Genomic DNA, 16,999 nt, shown 5'->3' on the forward strand with positions numbered 1-16,999 from the left:
CCATAGTATTTAAAATGTAGCTAAAAAGTTTTGGGGACCTACTCTTTTTCTCTCCTTTGTCCCAGGCAATTCCAGCTTCTTTCACCTGAACTGTAATCCCCAGCATCATGGAAACAGCAAGCAGGTCAGTTATGTGGATCACAAAGCGTTCCTTGAATCAGAAAGGGAACTGCAATGACAGCCTGCTCTGGACAACCCCATGCCCCTTATATTTAGTTCCTACACAGTCCATGAACTGACAGGGAGAATCCTACTGTCAGCACCCACCAGCCAGACACAAATGCTGTTCTACATCGAACTGGACTTACTGGGGGGGAATTCAAATGTTTGAAAAGTCAGTTGGGTGTCTGTTTTTTCCTGTCTATTAGATAGGAAAAAACAGACACCCAACTGACTTTTCAAACAATTGAATCTCCCCCACTGGGTCACCCTGAGATGTGAAAACAGTCCTCATTTGGAAAGCATGGTATGAGCCTACCAGCTTCTGTCATGCTGGATATTTTAGCTCCACATCATTTGTAGAAACCACAGGAAGCCTTAACTTAGTTTACATCTTTGTTATGGTGAAATAAAAGCAAATGAGTGAAATAAGGACTGGTAAGCAAACATACACCCTACAAACGACAGAAAGTAGATGCAGAGCGGATGGTTACCTTAAACTCCATATCCGTGTACGGAGCCTCCTTCCTCTCCTGCATCAGCCCCAAGCAGAAGGCCTGGAAATTGATCTCATGTTTGGTCTGTTTGATGATCTCTCGCAGTAACGCGCGCGAGGCTCGGAGATAATCATCTTTATTTGTAAGCAAGTCTTGGAAAACCATGGCTAGGAACTGACAGCAGAAAGAAGAAAGAGAAACGTGATGTGTTCCTGGTACTGTGTACAGGCACTGGCCAATTCTCCTGTTAGCATGTGACAGCTTACCTTTGGTGCCTGCTCGGAGCTGTGCTGCAGCACAGTGTACAGGACTTGCATGTTGTTGGGGTTCCTGGCATTGGAGAGCTCGTTAAAGATCAAAAATTTCACAACTGTGCCAAGGTTATCTCTGTGAGCATTCAACAGCTCCCTGTATTAAGGAACAACACAGATCTCGGTCACTGGGAGGCAGCGCTGTAGTCATTTATTTCATAAATTAAAATAACAGCAAACAAAAATACACACTTAAAAACAGAAATGAACAGTAAAACAATAATCTGGCCCGATATCAGATCAGTCAGATAATTGCAGCGTGTCTATGGCATGCCAGATTGTCCAGCATGTCCCTCCCATGCCATATTTTTAAGTGTCATGTTGACTGCATCGGATAGTGTGTGCCCTGCCATGCCCGACCGATGGTCCTTTCCCCTGTTCTTTCATATGGGAAGGATCAGGGAAAGTTTCCTCCCCGGGGGTGGAGCACGGATATCACGTGACATACACTGAGATATTTCACAGTGAATGTTCCGGATATCGGCAGGGTCAGATAAAACGCCTGTCGGCCGGACAGGCATTTTATCTGACCATGTATGCTCAGTATAAGCAACAATAGCCCCCTACAATATAAGAGATACATAAAAGCAACAATTTTATTCTCTATAAGCAACACATAAAATCGGATTTTAACAATCAAGGTCAAATGTCTTCTGAAATTAGCAAATTTATAATAAAAACAATGTTTTGGGGTCAATGGTTAAAGACTTGTTTTTAGCTACTTTACACCATAAATGGCAACTTACACAGACCCTTTATTGGAGGAGAGAAAAATAATCTGCTTTGCTGGTGATCGTGCCAGCAAAACGATGAGGAAGCCAGCACCTTGCATCCATCTCCGCCCCAAGAATAAAGCAGATGATCCAGTACTGAAGCATTTTAATACAAGGGTATATAACAACTGCGCTGCCTGTATGTCGTTAAAGCTGCTCAGTTTGTTAAAGGTCTACTTTTAAGAATAAATAACGAGCGCTATAGGTTTATTGTGTGTATAAATTACTTTAAAAAAATATATTAAAAATATATCAGAGTGGCACCTGTAAGGAAAACAAGTTATTTGTTATTATTGTTTGTTTACAACTGCTTTTTGGAGTTATGTGAAATGAGCACAGTCCGTTCCGGTTTCACAATATGGAAATTGTGTGTACCCTAAAAGGTGGGTACACACTATTAGATATATCTGAAGATCAATTGATCTGCAGATATATCTATGTACGGATCGGGCAGTGTGCTGTGCATACACACAGCCTGATCCGTCGGGGGACTGACGTCATGAACTGGGCGGGCGCTCGCGCCCGCCCAGTTCACCTGTCAATCACCGCCGGCCGCCGCAGCATGTGTACGGGCGGTCGGACGACCGCCCCGTACACACACAGCGACGGGCCAATATATCGTTAGATATATTGGCTGTCGGCTGTGCTGCGCGGCCGACGCGATACGTCTGTGAACGACGGAGTTCACAGACGTATCGCCCGTACACACTGGCCGACGGTCCCGCGATGTATCGGCCGTTTAAGAGAACGGCCGATACATCGACCAGTGTGTACGGGCCTTAACTGTCACTGGCTAGAAGGTAGGGACAGTTAGGGTACACAAAATTGCCATATTGTGAAACCAGAACGGACTGTGCTCATTTCACATAACTCCAAAAAGCAGTTGTAAACATACAATAATAACAAATACTTGTTTTCCTTACAGGTGCCACTCTGATATATTTTTTATACATTTGTTTTTAGAAGTCATTTATACACATAATAAACCTATAGCGCTCGTTATTTATTCTTAACTGCAGCATTTTAGTCGATAAGAGTACATTCTGAATTCATCTTACCGCACAGAGAGCATGTAATGGTTGAGAAGAACTTTAGGCTTTAGTCGGATTTTGATCAAGTTAGAAATGACTTCCATATCTTCGGAGCCTTGAGTGTTACAGTTCACGCAGACAGACATGAGGAGGTCCTGGGCTGGACGAGTCAGCTGATTGTTTGCAGAAGACAGGATGACAAACAAAGATTGAAAAGTAAGGATTGGCAAAACGGAAAAAAAAAGTATTACTCCCATGTTACTGTATGACAACTCTCTCCAGACTGCACAACTTATTGAGGGGTCTATGTACTTAGACTTGGAGAGAGATAAAGTGTACGGAGATAAAATACCAACCAACCAGCTCCTGACTTATTTTTCAAAAACAGCCTGCAACATGGCAGTTAGGAGCTGATTGGCTGGCACTTTGCGGGGTATATAATTAGCACCCAGTCGAAAAAAACTGCACTTTTCGTCCGTTTTTAGGTTTAATTTACATTCAACCTCTTCAATGTCCGTGCCATTTTTTCCACTGGTCGAAAAATCTGGCATAGGCGAAAACCATGTGGATTGGTGAATTCGCAGCCGATCCACATGTTTTGGCGTTTTCGCCTGTTTTGGGGTCCGTTTTCGCTCATGCCGATTCCACAAAAAAAAAAAGAAAAAAAAAGTGAAAAGGCATGGGCGAAAAGCGATTAAAAAACGGCTAGCCGAAAAAAACAGCACTAAATGAATACCCGCCTTTATCTCCGTCCACTTTATTTGTCTCCAAGGCTTTGTACACAGACCCGAGTCTGTATTACATAAAATAAATTGTTGGCAATAAAAATAAAATAGGATTTTAATTACCTACCGGTAAATCCTTTTCTCGTAGTCCGTAGGGGATACTGGGAATCCATTTAGTACCATAGGGGCATAGACGGGTCCACTAGAACTTTAATAAATTTATAGTGTGTGCTGGCTCCTTCCTCTATGCCCCTCCCACCTGACTCAGTCTAGAAAACTGTGCCCGGAGGAGACGGACATACTTTGAGAGAAGGAAACAGATAAGAACAATGGTGAGATTTCGAACCAGCACACCCATAAACAAGAGGATAGCCATGCTAACCAGAATGTGAAAACAAGAACAGCAACAGCTGAACCAAACAACAGTTAACAAATAACTTAGCAGGAAGAACGAAGCACCGGGCGGGCGCCCAGTATCCCCTACGGACTACGAGAAAAGGATTTACCGGTAGGTAATTAAAATCCTATTTTCTCTTATGTCCTAGGGGATAATGGGAATCCATTTAGTTCCATGGGGAAGTACCAAAGCTCCCAAACCGGGTGGGAGAGTGCTGAGGATCCTGCAAAACTGATTGACCAAACTGAACGTCCTCAGAGGCCAAGGTATCGAACTTGTAAAACTTTGCAAACGTGTTCAAACCCGACCAAGTAGCTGCTCGCAATAGCTGTAACATCAAGATCCCCCGGGCAGCCGCCCAGGAGGAACCCACTGACCTAGTAGAGTGGGCCTGAATAGATTTTGGAATCGGCAAGCCTGCCATAGAATAAGCATGTTGGATAGTATGCCTGATCCATCTTGCAATTGACTGCTTTGAAGCAGGACACCCAATCTTGTTGGCATCATAGAGAATGAACAGTAAATCAGATTTCCTGGTACGAGCTATTCTCTTCACATATATCTTCAAAGCCCAAACCACATACAAGAAACAGTAGAGGTGTAAGTAACAACCAGAACCACAATCGGCTGGTTGAAGTGAAACGCCGACACCACCTTAGGAAGGAATTGCTGACGAGTCCTGAGTTTAGCTCTGTCCTCGTGGAAAATCAAGTAGGGACTCTTGTGCGACAATGCCCCCAGTTCCGAGACGCGCCTTGCCGAAGCCAAGGCCAACAGTGTGCCGGTTTTCCAATATATTTTTCTTCCACTTACAGTAACTATTCGAACCAGTCCGATTGGAGGAACCGTAGAACCAACTGGAGATTTCAAGGTGCCATGGGAGGCACAAAGGGAGGTTGGATATGAAGAACGCCCTTCAAGAACGTCTGTACTTCCGGTAGGGAAGCCAATTGTTTCTGTAAGAAAAATCGACAAGGCCGAAATCTGAACCTTTATGGAGCCTAGGTGTAGGCCCACATCCTTGCCCGACTGCAGGAACAGCAGGAAACGTCCCAGATGAAATTCCACCGCAGAATATTGTCTACTTTCACCCCAAGAGACGTATTTCTTCCAGTTACGATGGTAATTTTTTTGACGTTACCCCCTTCCTGGCTTGGATCCTAGTCGGGATGACCTTGTCGGGAATCCCTTTCTGGGCTAGAATCAGCCGCTCAACTTCCATGCCGTCCAACATAGCCGTGGTAAGTCTTGATAGACGAACGGGCCCTGTTGCAAAAGATCCTCTCGAAGAGGCAGAGGCCACGCATCTACGCTTAGCATCTCTAGAAGGTCCGCATACCAGGCCCTTCTCGGCCAGTCCGGAGCAATCAGTATTGCATGAACTCTTTCCCTTCTAATTCTTTTGAGAACCCTTGGGATCAGAGGAATCAGAAGAAACACGTATACCAGTCGGTATACCCACGAAGTTGTCAGGGCTTCGACCGCTACAGCCTGTGGGTCCCTCGAGCTGGAACAATACCGCTTGAGCTTCTTGTTGAGACGAAAGGCCGTCATGTCGATTTGTGGACAACCCGACCGACATGTAAGGCACTGGAACACCTCTGGGTGGGGACCCCATTCTCCCCCGGGTGCAGGTCGTTTCTGCTGAGGAAATCTGCTTCCCAGTTGTCTACTCCTGGAATGAAGATTGCTGACAACGCGGCCGCATGTTTTTCCGCCCAGGGGAAGATTCTTGACACCTCTGAAATTGCGGCTCTGCTTTTCGTTCCGCCTTGTCGGTTTATGTACGTCACCGCCGTCACATTGTCCGACTGAACTTGAATGGCCTGATTCTGAAGAAGCTAAGAGGCATGCAGAAGGGCATTGTATATTGCCCTGAGCTCCAGGATGTTTATGGGAAGTGTGGCTTCCAGACTTGACCATCTTCCTTGTAATTGTAACCCCTGGGTGACCGCTCCCCAACCTCTGAGGCTTGCGTCGGTGGTTAACAGAATTCAATTTTGAATCCCGAACCTTTGACCCTTCACGAGGTGAGAAGTTTGTAACCACCACAGGAGGGAAATCCTGGCCTTCGGCGACAAACGAATCCTCTGATGCATGTGTAGATGCAATCCAGCTGGAAGGGCCTTGCATGAAACCTTCCGTACTGAATTGCCTCGTAAGAGGACACCATCTTTCCAAGAAGACGGATGCACTGATGTACTGAGATTCGGTTTGGCTTCAAGACAGCCCACACCATCGACTGGATTACCATTGCCTTTTCCAAGGGAAGGAACATTTTCCGAGACACTGTGTCCAGTATCATTCCTAGGAAATGAAGCTTCTGCGTTGGTTCTAAGTGAGATTTTGGCAGGTTCAGAATCCACCCATGATCCAGGAGTAATTTGGTTGTGAGACCAATGTTCACCAACAACTGTTCCCTAGATGCAGCCTTTATCCGAAGATCATCTAGGTAAGGAATAATGTTCACCCCTTGTTTTCGGAGCAATACCATCATCTCTGCCATCACTTTGGTGAACACCCTCGGTGCCGTTGACAGACCAAAAGGCAGGGTCTGAAACTGGTAGTGACAGCCCTGCAAGGCAAACCGCAGGTAAGCCTGGTGAGGCGGCCAGATCGGAATAAGAAGGTACGCATCCTTGATATCTAGAGACACAAGGAACTACCGCTCTCAGAGACTCCATTTTGAACTTGAATACCCGTAAGTACGGGTTCAGTGACTTGAGATTCAGAATCAGTCTGACCGAACCGTCCGGTTTCGGAACTACAAACAAGCTGGAATAGTATCCCTTGTTTTGTAGATGAGGTGGAACTGGAACAATGACCTGAGTCAGTAACAGTTTTTGAATAGCTTTTTGTAAGGTTATTCTTGCTTCCTGTGAAGCTGGTAAGCATGATTTGAAGAGTCTGTGAGGTGGGAAATCCTGGGACTCCAGCCTGAAGCCCTGGGAAAGAAGGTCTAGGACCAAGGGGTCCTGGCAATTTTTAGCTGGGCTCCCACCTGCCTTTCTTCCAGGCATGTGGGCCCCCCGTCATGCGGAAGGCTTTGAGGCAAAAGAGCTGGATCTCTGTTCTTGAAAACCAACAGTGGTTGGCTTGCGTGATCTCCCTCTAGCACCTCTGGCAGAGGTAAAGGGACCTCTGGCTCTGCCCCGAAACTTCGCAGTCCGAAAGGATTGTAAGTTGGGTCCTGAGTAGGTCTGCCTAGCAGGTGGAGCTGCAGAAGGCAGATAGGTGGATTTACCCGCAGTAGCTTTTGAAATCCACATAACCAGTTCATCGCCAAATAAGGCCTCACCTGAGAATGGCATGCCTTCCACACCTTTCTTGGAGTCTGCGTCGGCAGTCCACTGACGTAACCATAAACCCCTGCGCGCTGACACTGCCATAGCTGTCGTGCGTGCATTTAGCAAACCTATCTCCTTCATGGCTTCAACCATAAAGTTTGCAGAATCTTGTATATGTTGCAGAAGTAAAATAATTTCACCTCGAGGTAAAGTGTCAAAACCCTCTATGACATTACCAGACCACTTTGCAAAGGCTTTTGCAATCCATCCACATGCTATAGTGGGTCTCTAAGCCACCCCTGCAGCTGTATACAAAGATTTGAGGGTAGTTTCAATCTTATGGTCAGCTGTGTCCTTTAGGGAGGCTGCACCAGGCACAGGTAAGACAATTTTACGTGAGAGCCTAGAGACTGATGTATCTACAATCGGTGTATTTTCCCATTTTTTCTATCCTCGGGCGAAAGAGAAAAATTGACAGTAACCGCTTAGGGATCTGTAACTTTTTTTCTGGATTAACCCACTGTCGAAGTCAAAAATATTACATACACACCACATACAAACTCCAAACAGAGAGGTCTCTGTTCGTTCGCATACACACAGCGTGCACAGGATATACGGTAGCATACACATTCACACAGACAAGCCACAAAGACATTCAACACATATTTCATACAACACATAAATTACACAGACAAAATATGTCAAGCACCAGACATTATAATGTATTTATATAATAGAGTGTAACACCAGATATATATGTATTATTGGAACCGAACAAGTTAATTATAGATACAGGTTGAGTATCCCTTATCCAAAATGCTCGGGACCAGAGGTATTTTGGATATCGGATTTTTCCGTATTTTGGAATAATTGCATACCATAATGAGATATCATGGCAATGGGAACTAAATCTAAGCACAGAATGCATTTATGTTTTATATGCACCTTATACACACAGCCTGAAGGTAATTTTAGCCAATATTTTTTATAACTTTGTGCATTAAACAAAGTGTGTCTACATTCACACAATTCATTTATGTTTCATATACACATTATACACACAGCCTGAAGGTCATTTAATACAATATTTTTAATAACTGTGTGTATTAAACAAAGTTTGTGTACACTGAGCCATCAGAAAACAAAAGTTTCACTATCTCACTCTCGCTCAAAAAAGTCCGTATTTCGGAATATTCCGTATTTCGGATATTTGGATATGGGATACTCAACCTGTATATGCTTAGTGTCAAAATGATTAGGAGAATGTGTGGAGTAATTTGATAGCTATGGGTAGATTGTAGCACATTGCAACGATTAGTTATGATTAAATGTATGAAATCTAAAATCACTCTTATTAGAACAAAGAACTTCCTGAAGACAGCATGTGTGCAGCAAAAACCAGTGGCTAACCCCTATAATTGCATCTTCAAACTGGACGTTGCTTGCATATGAACTGACCAATAACACATCATGAATGAGAGGTCTGGCCTCTGGACCAACGAAAGGAGACCGAAACCAACAGACTGTTAACTCCCACTGTTTGGATATAGGCAGTTTTCAAAGATATGGTTAGTTAGTTGCTTGCTGAGGGGGAAGAGAGATGGAGAGGACTGTGCACTGAGCAACAGGGGAAGTATGCTGGCTGTAACTGATTCTTTTGTAATGGATTCTTGTGTAATTGTAACTCTGTAACCATATATATACACACGTTATGCGTAATGATATACTGTACATATGTTATATTGTATGCATACCCTTTTAATATCAAATATATATATATATATATATATATATATAGAGAGAGAGAGAGAGAGAAAGATCAATAAGCAGGTGGCACTCACAGGTCTTTTCAATAATCCATAATCATGTCACTCATAATCATGTCGGTTTTTCGCTGCGGTGCGAAAGGTTGCGGAGTGCGCATGCACGGTGGCCGCTGTGCGCGTGATTGCGCGGTGACAGGGGTCGCCGGGTTACGTCGCGGCTACCGACGGAAGCGGTCGGGATTGGCAGGAAGGATGCGTGGATGGGCGGATCCAGACCGTTGGAGACGGTTTTCGGGGAGTGGTGAGTAAAACGCAGGCGTGTCCAGTACAACGGAGGGCGGAGGTGTGACGTCAAAGCCGGGCCCATCATCGCTGGATCCATCGCACAGGGTATGTCCAGCCCTAGTCTACTTCTGCTGGAGTTTTTTTTCGCTTAGCAGGGCTGCACAAGCGATCACAGCCCTGCTAAGCTAAAATACAGTCCCCCATAGGCGTGGACTATTGATCGCAGCAGCAGCTAAAAGTTGCTGGCTGCGATCAACTCGGAATGACCACCATAGTGCTGTGACGTTCAGTGCACTTTTATCGTATATGGTAATAAGATGCGCCTTGTGTCCGCAGTATATATTAACGCTGGCATTTGAAATGATTATTTAAAATAATGGAAATTCACACCACGGTTGTTCAAACAGGGAATTTAGTTCTTTTGACACCGGAAAAGTAGCTGTGGATTTTTTCTGTACATTAAAGATTCCTCACTCTCCTCGTCAGGAAAATTGAGGACTTCCCTGATAGCGTTTATGAGCGCTTCAACTCCCTGCGACAGAGTACCCTCCCCTACCGCCATGTCCACCTCACCTTCCTCCATTTCTTACCCTTCTTGATCATAGTCAGAATGCTGGATCTGGGCTAAAGTACGTTTTTGTGAACAAACGGCAGAGGACGCTGGTCTGAGTACGGAGTCCTTTTGCATAAACTCAGTCATAGACTTAAGTATTGCATCTCTTTCTCATTTCTAGATAATTTAGTAGAGATGGTGGAGATCATCCCCCTAATGTAATCCAGCCACGCTGGCTCTGCTTCCTTTGTCTGAAATGGGACACTACACTGAGTACACACTAGTGAACCCCCAGGAGAAGAGGAACACTGCGTCTACATGTAAAACACTCTTTGCTTTCTGATATCCTTGCAGCAGAATGGCATACACACAGGAAATAGTTAACAGCACAATTGACCCACAAAGAGCCCTTCAGGAGAGACACAAATGTAGAGAAACCAGCACACGGCGCCCTTATTGCTAAAGTAAGCTTAGCCGGGTCGCAGACTAAGTACCCTAAGTGGGGACTCAGTACACTATATAACGATCCCTCTCTGCTATAACCCCCTGGTACCGCTGATGTAAACTGGAGGCTTTCCGGAGGAGCTGCGCGTCCCTGCAGTCAGTGTATGTGATGATGCAGTCTGTAAAATGGCGCCTGTGAGCTGCTGGATCCGCTCATAATGAAGCCCCGCCCCTTCAATGGCGAGCGGTCTTCCTGCACCTTTTTATACTGGCTGAGGTGATTTTTGTGCCTAAAATGGAGTCAGCCCCCTTTTAAGTCTGTAATGCCAGTCTGGGTACTGTGTACACAAAGTGTACTGAGACTCAGTGCGCTTCGTTAGAAGCTGTGCATCCGTAATGTGTACTAAGTCTGAAGACCCAGCCACCCCATGAAGAAGCCGTGCGTCTCCGTACCCTCCTGCCGCCATAATGTCCGGCGACCCGCTAGTTGGGACGACGGCTTAGTACTCACCACTCTTCTGTCTTCTGGCTCTGTTAGGGGTGGCGGCGTGCTGCTGGAATGTACGCTTGCAGTGGTGGGGCTTGCGAATAGTTCCCTCAGGAGCTATGTCCTGTCAGCAGGGAACGGGACCATTAACCCTTTGGGAGGTTGGATCGTCCCCTCCCCTAAGTCCCGCGAAGCAGGCAGGCTGGTGCCATCCAGTCCTGCCTGAAAATAACAAACATTCAAAATAAATGCAGAAAACTCTTCAGGAGCTTCCAGAAACATGACCGGCTCCTCCGGGCACATTTTCTAAACTGAGTCTGGTAGGAGGGGCATAGAGGGAGGAGCCAGCACACACTATAAAATTTCTTAAAGTGCCCATGGCTCCTAGTGGACCCGTGTATACCCCTATGGTACTAAATGGATTCCCAGTATCCCCTAAGACGTAAGTGAAAACACAACAACTGAATAGCTCCGTTGGGTGCCATCTACTGGCCGTCAGCAATAAAAAAAAATAATACCGCCACTGTGTAGAAACTAAAGACCTAGATGGCAATAATGCTAATGCATTGCCAGTGTAAACAATATATAGATTTTTTGTTTCTGATCTACTCGTCATCTAACTTGCCGTGTTCAGAGAATATTTGTACACAAGATACAACAGTGAACAGGGTGCTTTGGGAGAAAAAAAATAGCAGTGCGTTCCATAGTTTGAACGCATTTCTGGAAGTGATGCATGCGGACTTCTGGTGAGCAGAGTCCGTGTTACAGCAGTCCAGCTGGTGGAAGGACAAGGAACTGAAAGTAAAATCCAACTAGAACCCCCTCCTCCAGATGCCACTCAGTGGTAATCGCTTGATATACCAGAATTACTGTATGAAGGTGGAGGTGGATAAGATAAAGCGAATTTGGGACTATTATTTATTTTGGATCAGACTGAGGGGTGACTATTTGGAATGTAACCGTGGCAGACATCGTAAACATTGCACAATATTACTTTATCCTTCTGTGAGGTATTATATGACTTCCTGTTCAACTGCGAGCAGTACCTACACCTTGGGAGTGGGGATTTAACCTACAGAGTTGCCCTGGGTAAAAATAGGATTTTAATTACATACTGGTGAATCCTTTTCTCGTAGTCCATAAGGGATATTGGGGAGACTTAGTACGATGGGGTTTAGACGGGGTCGAAAGGAGCAGGTGCACTTTAAATTTCTTCACTGGGTGTGCTGGCTCCTACCCTCTATGCACAATCCCACAGGCAGTTATAGGTAAAACAGTGCCCGAAGGAGCAAGGACATATATGAGAGAAGGAACATAATAACAGGAGTGGTGAGATTTATACACCAGCACACCACGAACATACAACAACCCGCAACGGCTGGTAACAACAACAACAACAACAGCTGAACAGGTAACCACATAAAAGAGAACCTGCAGAAAAGTCAACACACTGAGGCGGGCGCCCAATATCCCTTATGGACTACGAGAAAAGTAGTTACAGGTAGGTAATTAAAATCCTATTTTCTCTAGCATCTATAAGGGATATTGGGGAGACTTAGTACGATGGGGACGTCCCAAACCTTCCAGAACGTGCAGAGACTTCTACAGCACCGCCTGCCCAAACTAGATATCCTCTTTGGCCAGGGTATCAAACCTGTAAAACTTTACAAAAGTGTTCTTCCCCGACCAGGTAGCAGCTCGGCATAGTTGCAAGTCGAGACTCCACGGGCAGCCGCCCAGGAAGAGCCCACTGATCTTGTAGAGTGGGCCTTCAGAGACTTAGAAACAGGTAAGGCTGCCGACATATAGGCCTGTTGGATAGTAAGCGTAAGCTAACAAGTAATGGACTGCTTTGAAGCAGGACAACCCTTTTTCTGTGCATCATAGAGCACGAACAAGGAATCCATCTTTCTGATCCGAGCCGTCTGCTTGACATAGATCTTCAAGGCTCGCACAGCATCCGGAGAAGCAGAAGCGTCAGAACTTGATGGAACCACAATCGGTTGATCAGGTAAACGCAGAGACAACCTTCGGCAGGAACTGCTGTCTAGTCCGGAGCTCCGCTCTGTCCTCGTAAAAGTCCAAGACTTTTACACGATAAGGCCCCAAATTCTGAGGCCAGTCTAGCAGAAGCCAGGACCAGTAACATCACCGTCTTCCACGTGAGGCACTTGTCTTCTACCGTCATCAGAGGTTCAAACCAGAATGACTGTAGAAATTCCAACACCACATTCAAATCCCAGGGTGCCATAGGCGGCACAAAAGGAGGTTGTATGTGGAGAACCCCTTGCAAGAAGGTCTGAACTTCTGGCAACAATGCCAATTTCTTCTGGAAGAAAATGGAGAGAGCTGAAATCTGGACCTTAACGGAAACCAGACGTAAGCCCTTATCCACACCAGCCTGCAGGAAACGTAAAAAACGTCCCAGGTGGAACTCTGCACGTGGATACGTGTGTTCATCGCACCAGGAGACATATCTTCTCTAGATATGATGATAGTGTTTTGACGTCACAGGTTTCCTGGCCTGAACCATGGTAGCAATAACCTTTTTGTAAAGGCCCTTGTGAGCTAGGATGTTCCGCTCAATCTCCATGCAGTCAAACAAAGTCGCTGTAAGTCCGGGTAGATGAACGGTCCTTGTTGAAGATCTCTTTTCAATGGTAGAAGCCATGGGTCTTCGACGGACATACCCAGAAGATCCGCATACCACGCCCTCCGATGCCAATCCGGGGCAATCAGAATTGACTGGATTTCTGATTCCCTTGAGCACCCTTGGGAGCAACGGAATAGGAGGAAACGGGTAGACCAGCCGGTAAGGCCAAGGCGACGTCCGTGCATCTACTGCCCTCGCCTGGGGGTCCCTGGTACATGAGCAATACCAGTGAGGCTTCTTGTTTAGTCAAGAAGCCATCATGTCTATTTGTGGGCAGCCCCACCGGTCGATGATCTGCTGAAACACCTGATGGTGGAGCTCCCACTCTCCCGAGTGGAGATCGTGATAACTCAGGAAGTCCGCTTCCCAGTTGTCCACTCCTGGAATGAAGATTGCTGACATTGCTCTTGCATTTCTTTCCGCCCAGAGGAATATCTTTGACACCTCTCGCATGCAGGCTCTGCTTTTGGTCCCTCCTTGCCGACTGATGTATGCCACCGCTGTGGCGTTGTCTGACTGAACTTGGATCGAGTGATCCTTGAGCAGAGGAGAGGTCTGAAGTAGAGCATTGTAGACCGCCCGAAGTTCCAGAATGTTGATCGGAAGGAGGGCTTCGTGGGCTGACCACCTGCCCTGGAACTGCGCCCCTTGGATGACAGCTTCCCATCCTCTCAGACTCGCATCCGTTGTGAGGAGGATCCAATCCTGAGTCCTGAAACTCCAGCCTTCCCGGTGAGTGGAGGACTGCAGCTACCACAGGAGTAAAATCCTGGCCTGAGATGACAGCAGTATCATTCGGTGCATCTGTAGATGTGATCCGGACCACTTGCTCAGGGGATCCAACTGAAATATTCTGGCATGGAACCTCCCATATCGGATCGCCTAGTATGAAGCGACCATCTTCCCCAACAATCTTATGCAGAGATGGATAGATACTCGAGCAGGTCGGAGCACCATACGGATCATCTCCTGAAGTGTTCTCGCTTTGTCCTCCGAGAGAAACACCTTCTGGGCCACAGTATCCAGTAACATCCCCAGTAACAGGAGCCACTGAGTTTGCTCCAGGAGGGACTTCTGCAAATTGAGAATACACCCATGGTATGACAGAAGGTGGATAGTGCGGTCGATATGGAGCAATAAAAGCTCCCTGGATCTTGTTTTTATCAGAATATTGTCCAGGTAAGGGACAATATTGACCCCCTGGACCCGGAGCTGGAACATCCTCTCCGCCATTACCTTTGTGAACACCCTCGGAGCTGTGGATAGGCCGAAGGGCAGTGCCTGGAACAGGTAGTGGTCATCCAGCAGGGCAAACCTCAGATAAGCCTGATGAGGTGACCAAACAGGAATATGAAGGTAGGTATCCTTGATATCAAGGAAACCATGAATTCCTGTTCTTCCAGGCTCGCAATCACTGCTCGCAAGGATTCCATTTTGAACTTGAAAACCTTTAGGTAAGGGTTCAAGGACTTTAGATTCAAAATGGGCCTTACCGAACCGTCCAGCTTCGGTACCACAAACAAGTTGGAGTAATAACCCCTGCCTGGGTGGGCACCGTAATGCTGAGGACTTAGTGGAAGCAGAACTGGTGCTCTGTTCCTGAGAACCGGTGTTTGCAGGCCTTTTTGTCTTACCTCTGGTGCCTCTAGTTGCATTGGAGGCATCCCTGGCCCTAGATCGAAATCTGTTAGACCGAAAGGACTGAACACACGGCCCCGGGTAGGAACACCTAGCCGGCTGGGCCCCATAGGGGAGAAACGTAGATTTCCCTGCAGTGACTTTGGAAATCCAGGTATCCAACTCAACCCCAAAGAGCCATTCCCCAGAAAAGGCGCGACCACAAGGCCCTCGCGCCGATACTGCCATGGCAGACGTCCTAGCATTAATATTGCCCATTTCCTTGAGCGAGTCAAACAGGACGCGTGCAGTGTCCTGAATGTGCTTCAGGAGAGTCACCGTAGTGACCAGAGGCATATCCCCGGAGAGGCCCTCCTGAATCTGAGTAGCCCACATATGAATGGCATGGGTCATCCAGCAACCCGCTATGACCGGCCTTTGCGATACACCTGCTGCTATGTAGATGAACTTTAGTGTAGTCTCTGTCTTTCTGTCCCCAGGGTCCTTTATATTAAAGGAGCCCGGGCCAGGCAGCACAGCCCTTTTTTGACAGTTGAGAGACTGAGACGTCAACTCCCAGGGGCTCTTGCCAAAAATTCCTACCTTCAGGAGCAAATGGGAAAGTTTGCAAAAACCTTTTTGACACTTGGTATTTTGTCTGGATTTTTCCAGGCTAATTTAAATAGGTCATCTAATTCTGCAGAATCAGGGAAAGTGACATTAGGCTTGTTTTGTGTAAAGAAAAACGACTGCTGTGATGCAGCGTCCTCTAGAGGGAGCTTTAACACGTCCCGTATAGCCAGAATGAGGGGTTCAATACCCTGAGCAGAAGCGGAATCCCCACTAACGGGATCCAAGTCATCCCCATCCTCCTGTATTTCCTCATCTGAATCAGAGAGCAGAGCAGGTAAACCACGCTTTTGTGGTCCTGAGTTAGAGAGGGGGTCTGTGTAACATCTGCCCTAGCAGCTAAGTCTGCAACAGCCTGTTGTAGTAGCTGAGTTTTCTGTACATTAGCAGTGAGTTGTGACGACATATCAGACATCATAGTCTTAAGAGCCCCTAACCAGGATGGCTCTAGTCCCTCTCCCCTAGCCCCTTCACTGAGCTGTGAAGGTTGGCTGCATTGTTCACATGAAACAGAATCAGATGATAAGGGAGAGAATCTGGTGTGGCATACACTGCATAGTTTGTGTTTACCCATGTTCACAGTAATCACAATGACATACACACAGACAGTAATACTTAGCAAACCTGCCCTTACTGTATGTGAGAGGAGACACCCAGAGAAAGACCAGCACACCCCAGCTATACAGCCCCAGTGAGGTTGTCAGCTTACTTTATCACAGTGAAACACTAATGATTTCTGTCATGTACAGGACACAGATTGTGTACAATAGCGGCTCTCCCCCTTTGCTACACCCTGTACCAGTTTTCCAGCGTGTCTTGTGAGTCAGGAGGAGCTGTGTGTGCTTGCTCCTGCTGCTGCGTTAAGCAGAGGAAGGTGCCAAATTGCCACTGGTCCCGCTCTGAGGTAGCTCCGCCCCCCCTCCCAATGGCGCCGGAGCTACAGAGATTTTTATAATGGCAATGTCTCCTAGTTTGCTTAAAATGATCACATAAGTGCTAGTTTAAGCCACCGCTAGCCAGTTTACAAGATACCGCATTTAGCCGCACAGTGAACCGGGGATCCCCCCTAGCGGGGCCCCCGGCTTGTACTCACCACATTCGTCCCCTTCAGGCATTTCTTAGGGGTGTGCGGCGTGCTGCGATTGCGAAAGCTAAGGAGCAGTGCGCCGCTGAACAAACAACCTCTCAGGACGGTGGTCCAGCAGCGGGGAAGTGGCTCTGACACCTCACAAGGCCGGTGACTGTTTCCCCCCTAACTCATACGGTGCAGGTATGCTGTTGCCCAAACAGCATACCGAAAATAATAAAAGTTAAAAAAAAATTGAAGAAAACTCTCTGGAGCTGCAGAGATGTGCATCCTCTCCTGAGGGCACTTTTTTATTAA

General features: G+C 46.6%; 1 protein-coding gene across 6 annotated transcripts in view; it reads right to left on the bottom strand.

The window, feature by feature from the left end:
• Nucleotides 1-16,999, bottom strand: part of INTS1 (integrator complex subunit 1) — a 324,003-nt gene that overhangs the window by 183,415 nt on the left and 123,589 nt on the right. For all 6 annotated transcript variants that reach the window (XM_063934591.1, XM_063934592.1, XM_063934589.1 and 3 more), the window contains 4 exons: nucleotides 2,799-2,944; nucleotides 923-1,064; nucleotides 654-830; nucleotides 43-151 (listed from right to left, as the gene is read on the bottom strand). In XM_063934591.1, the coding sequence (XP_063790661.1) occupies nucleotides 43-151; nucleotides 654-830; nucleotides 923-1,064; nucleotides 2,799-2,944 (574 nt within the window). The remainder of the gene's footprint in view (nucleotides 1-42; nucleotides 152-653; nucleotides 831-922; nucleotides 1,065-2,798; nucleotides 2,945-16,999) is intronic.

Source organism: Pseudophryne corroboree, chromosome 7 (assembly GCF_028390025.1).
Source record: "Pseudophryne corroboree isolate aPseCor3 chromosome 7, aPseCor3.hap2, whole genome shotgun sequence".
NCBI lineage: Eukaryota > Metazoa > Chordata > Amphibia > Anura > Myobatrachidae > Pseudophryne > Pseudophryne corroboree.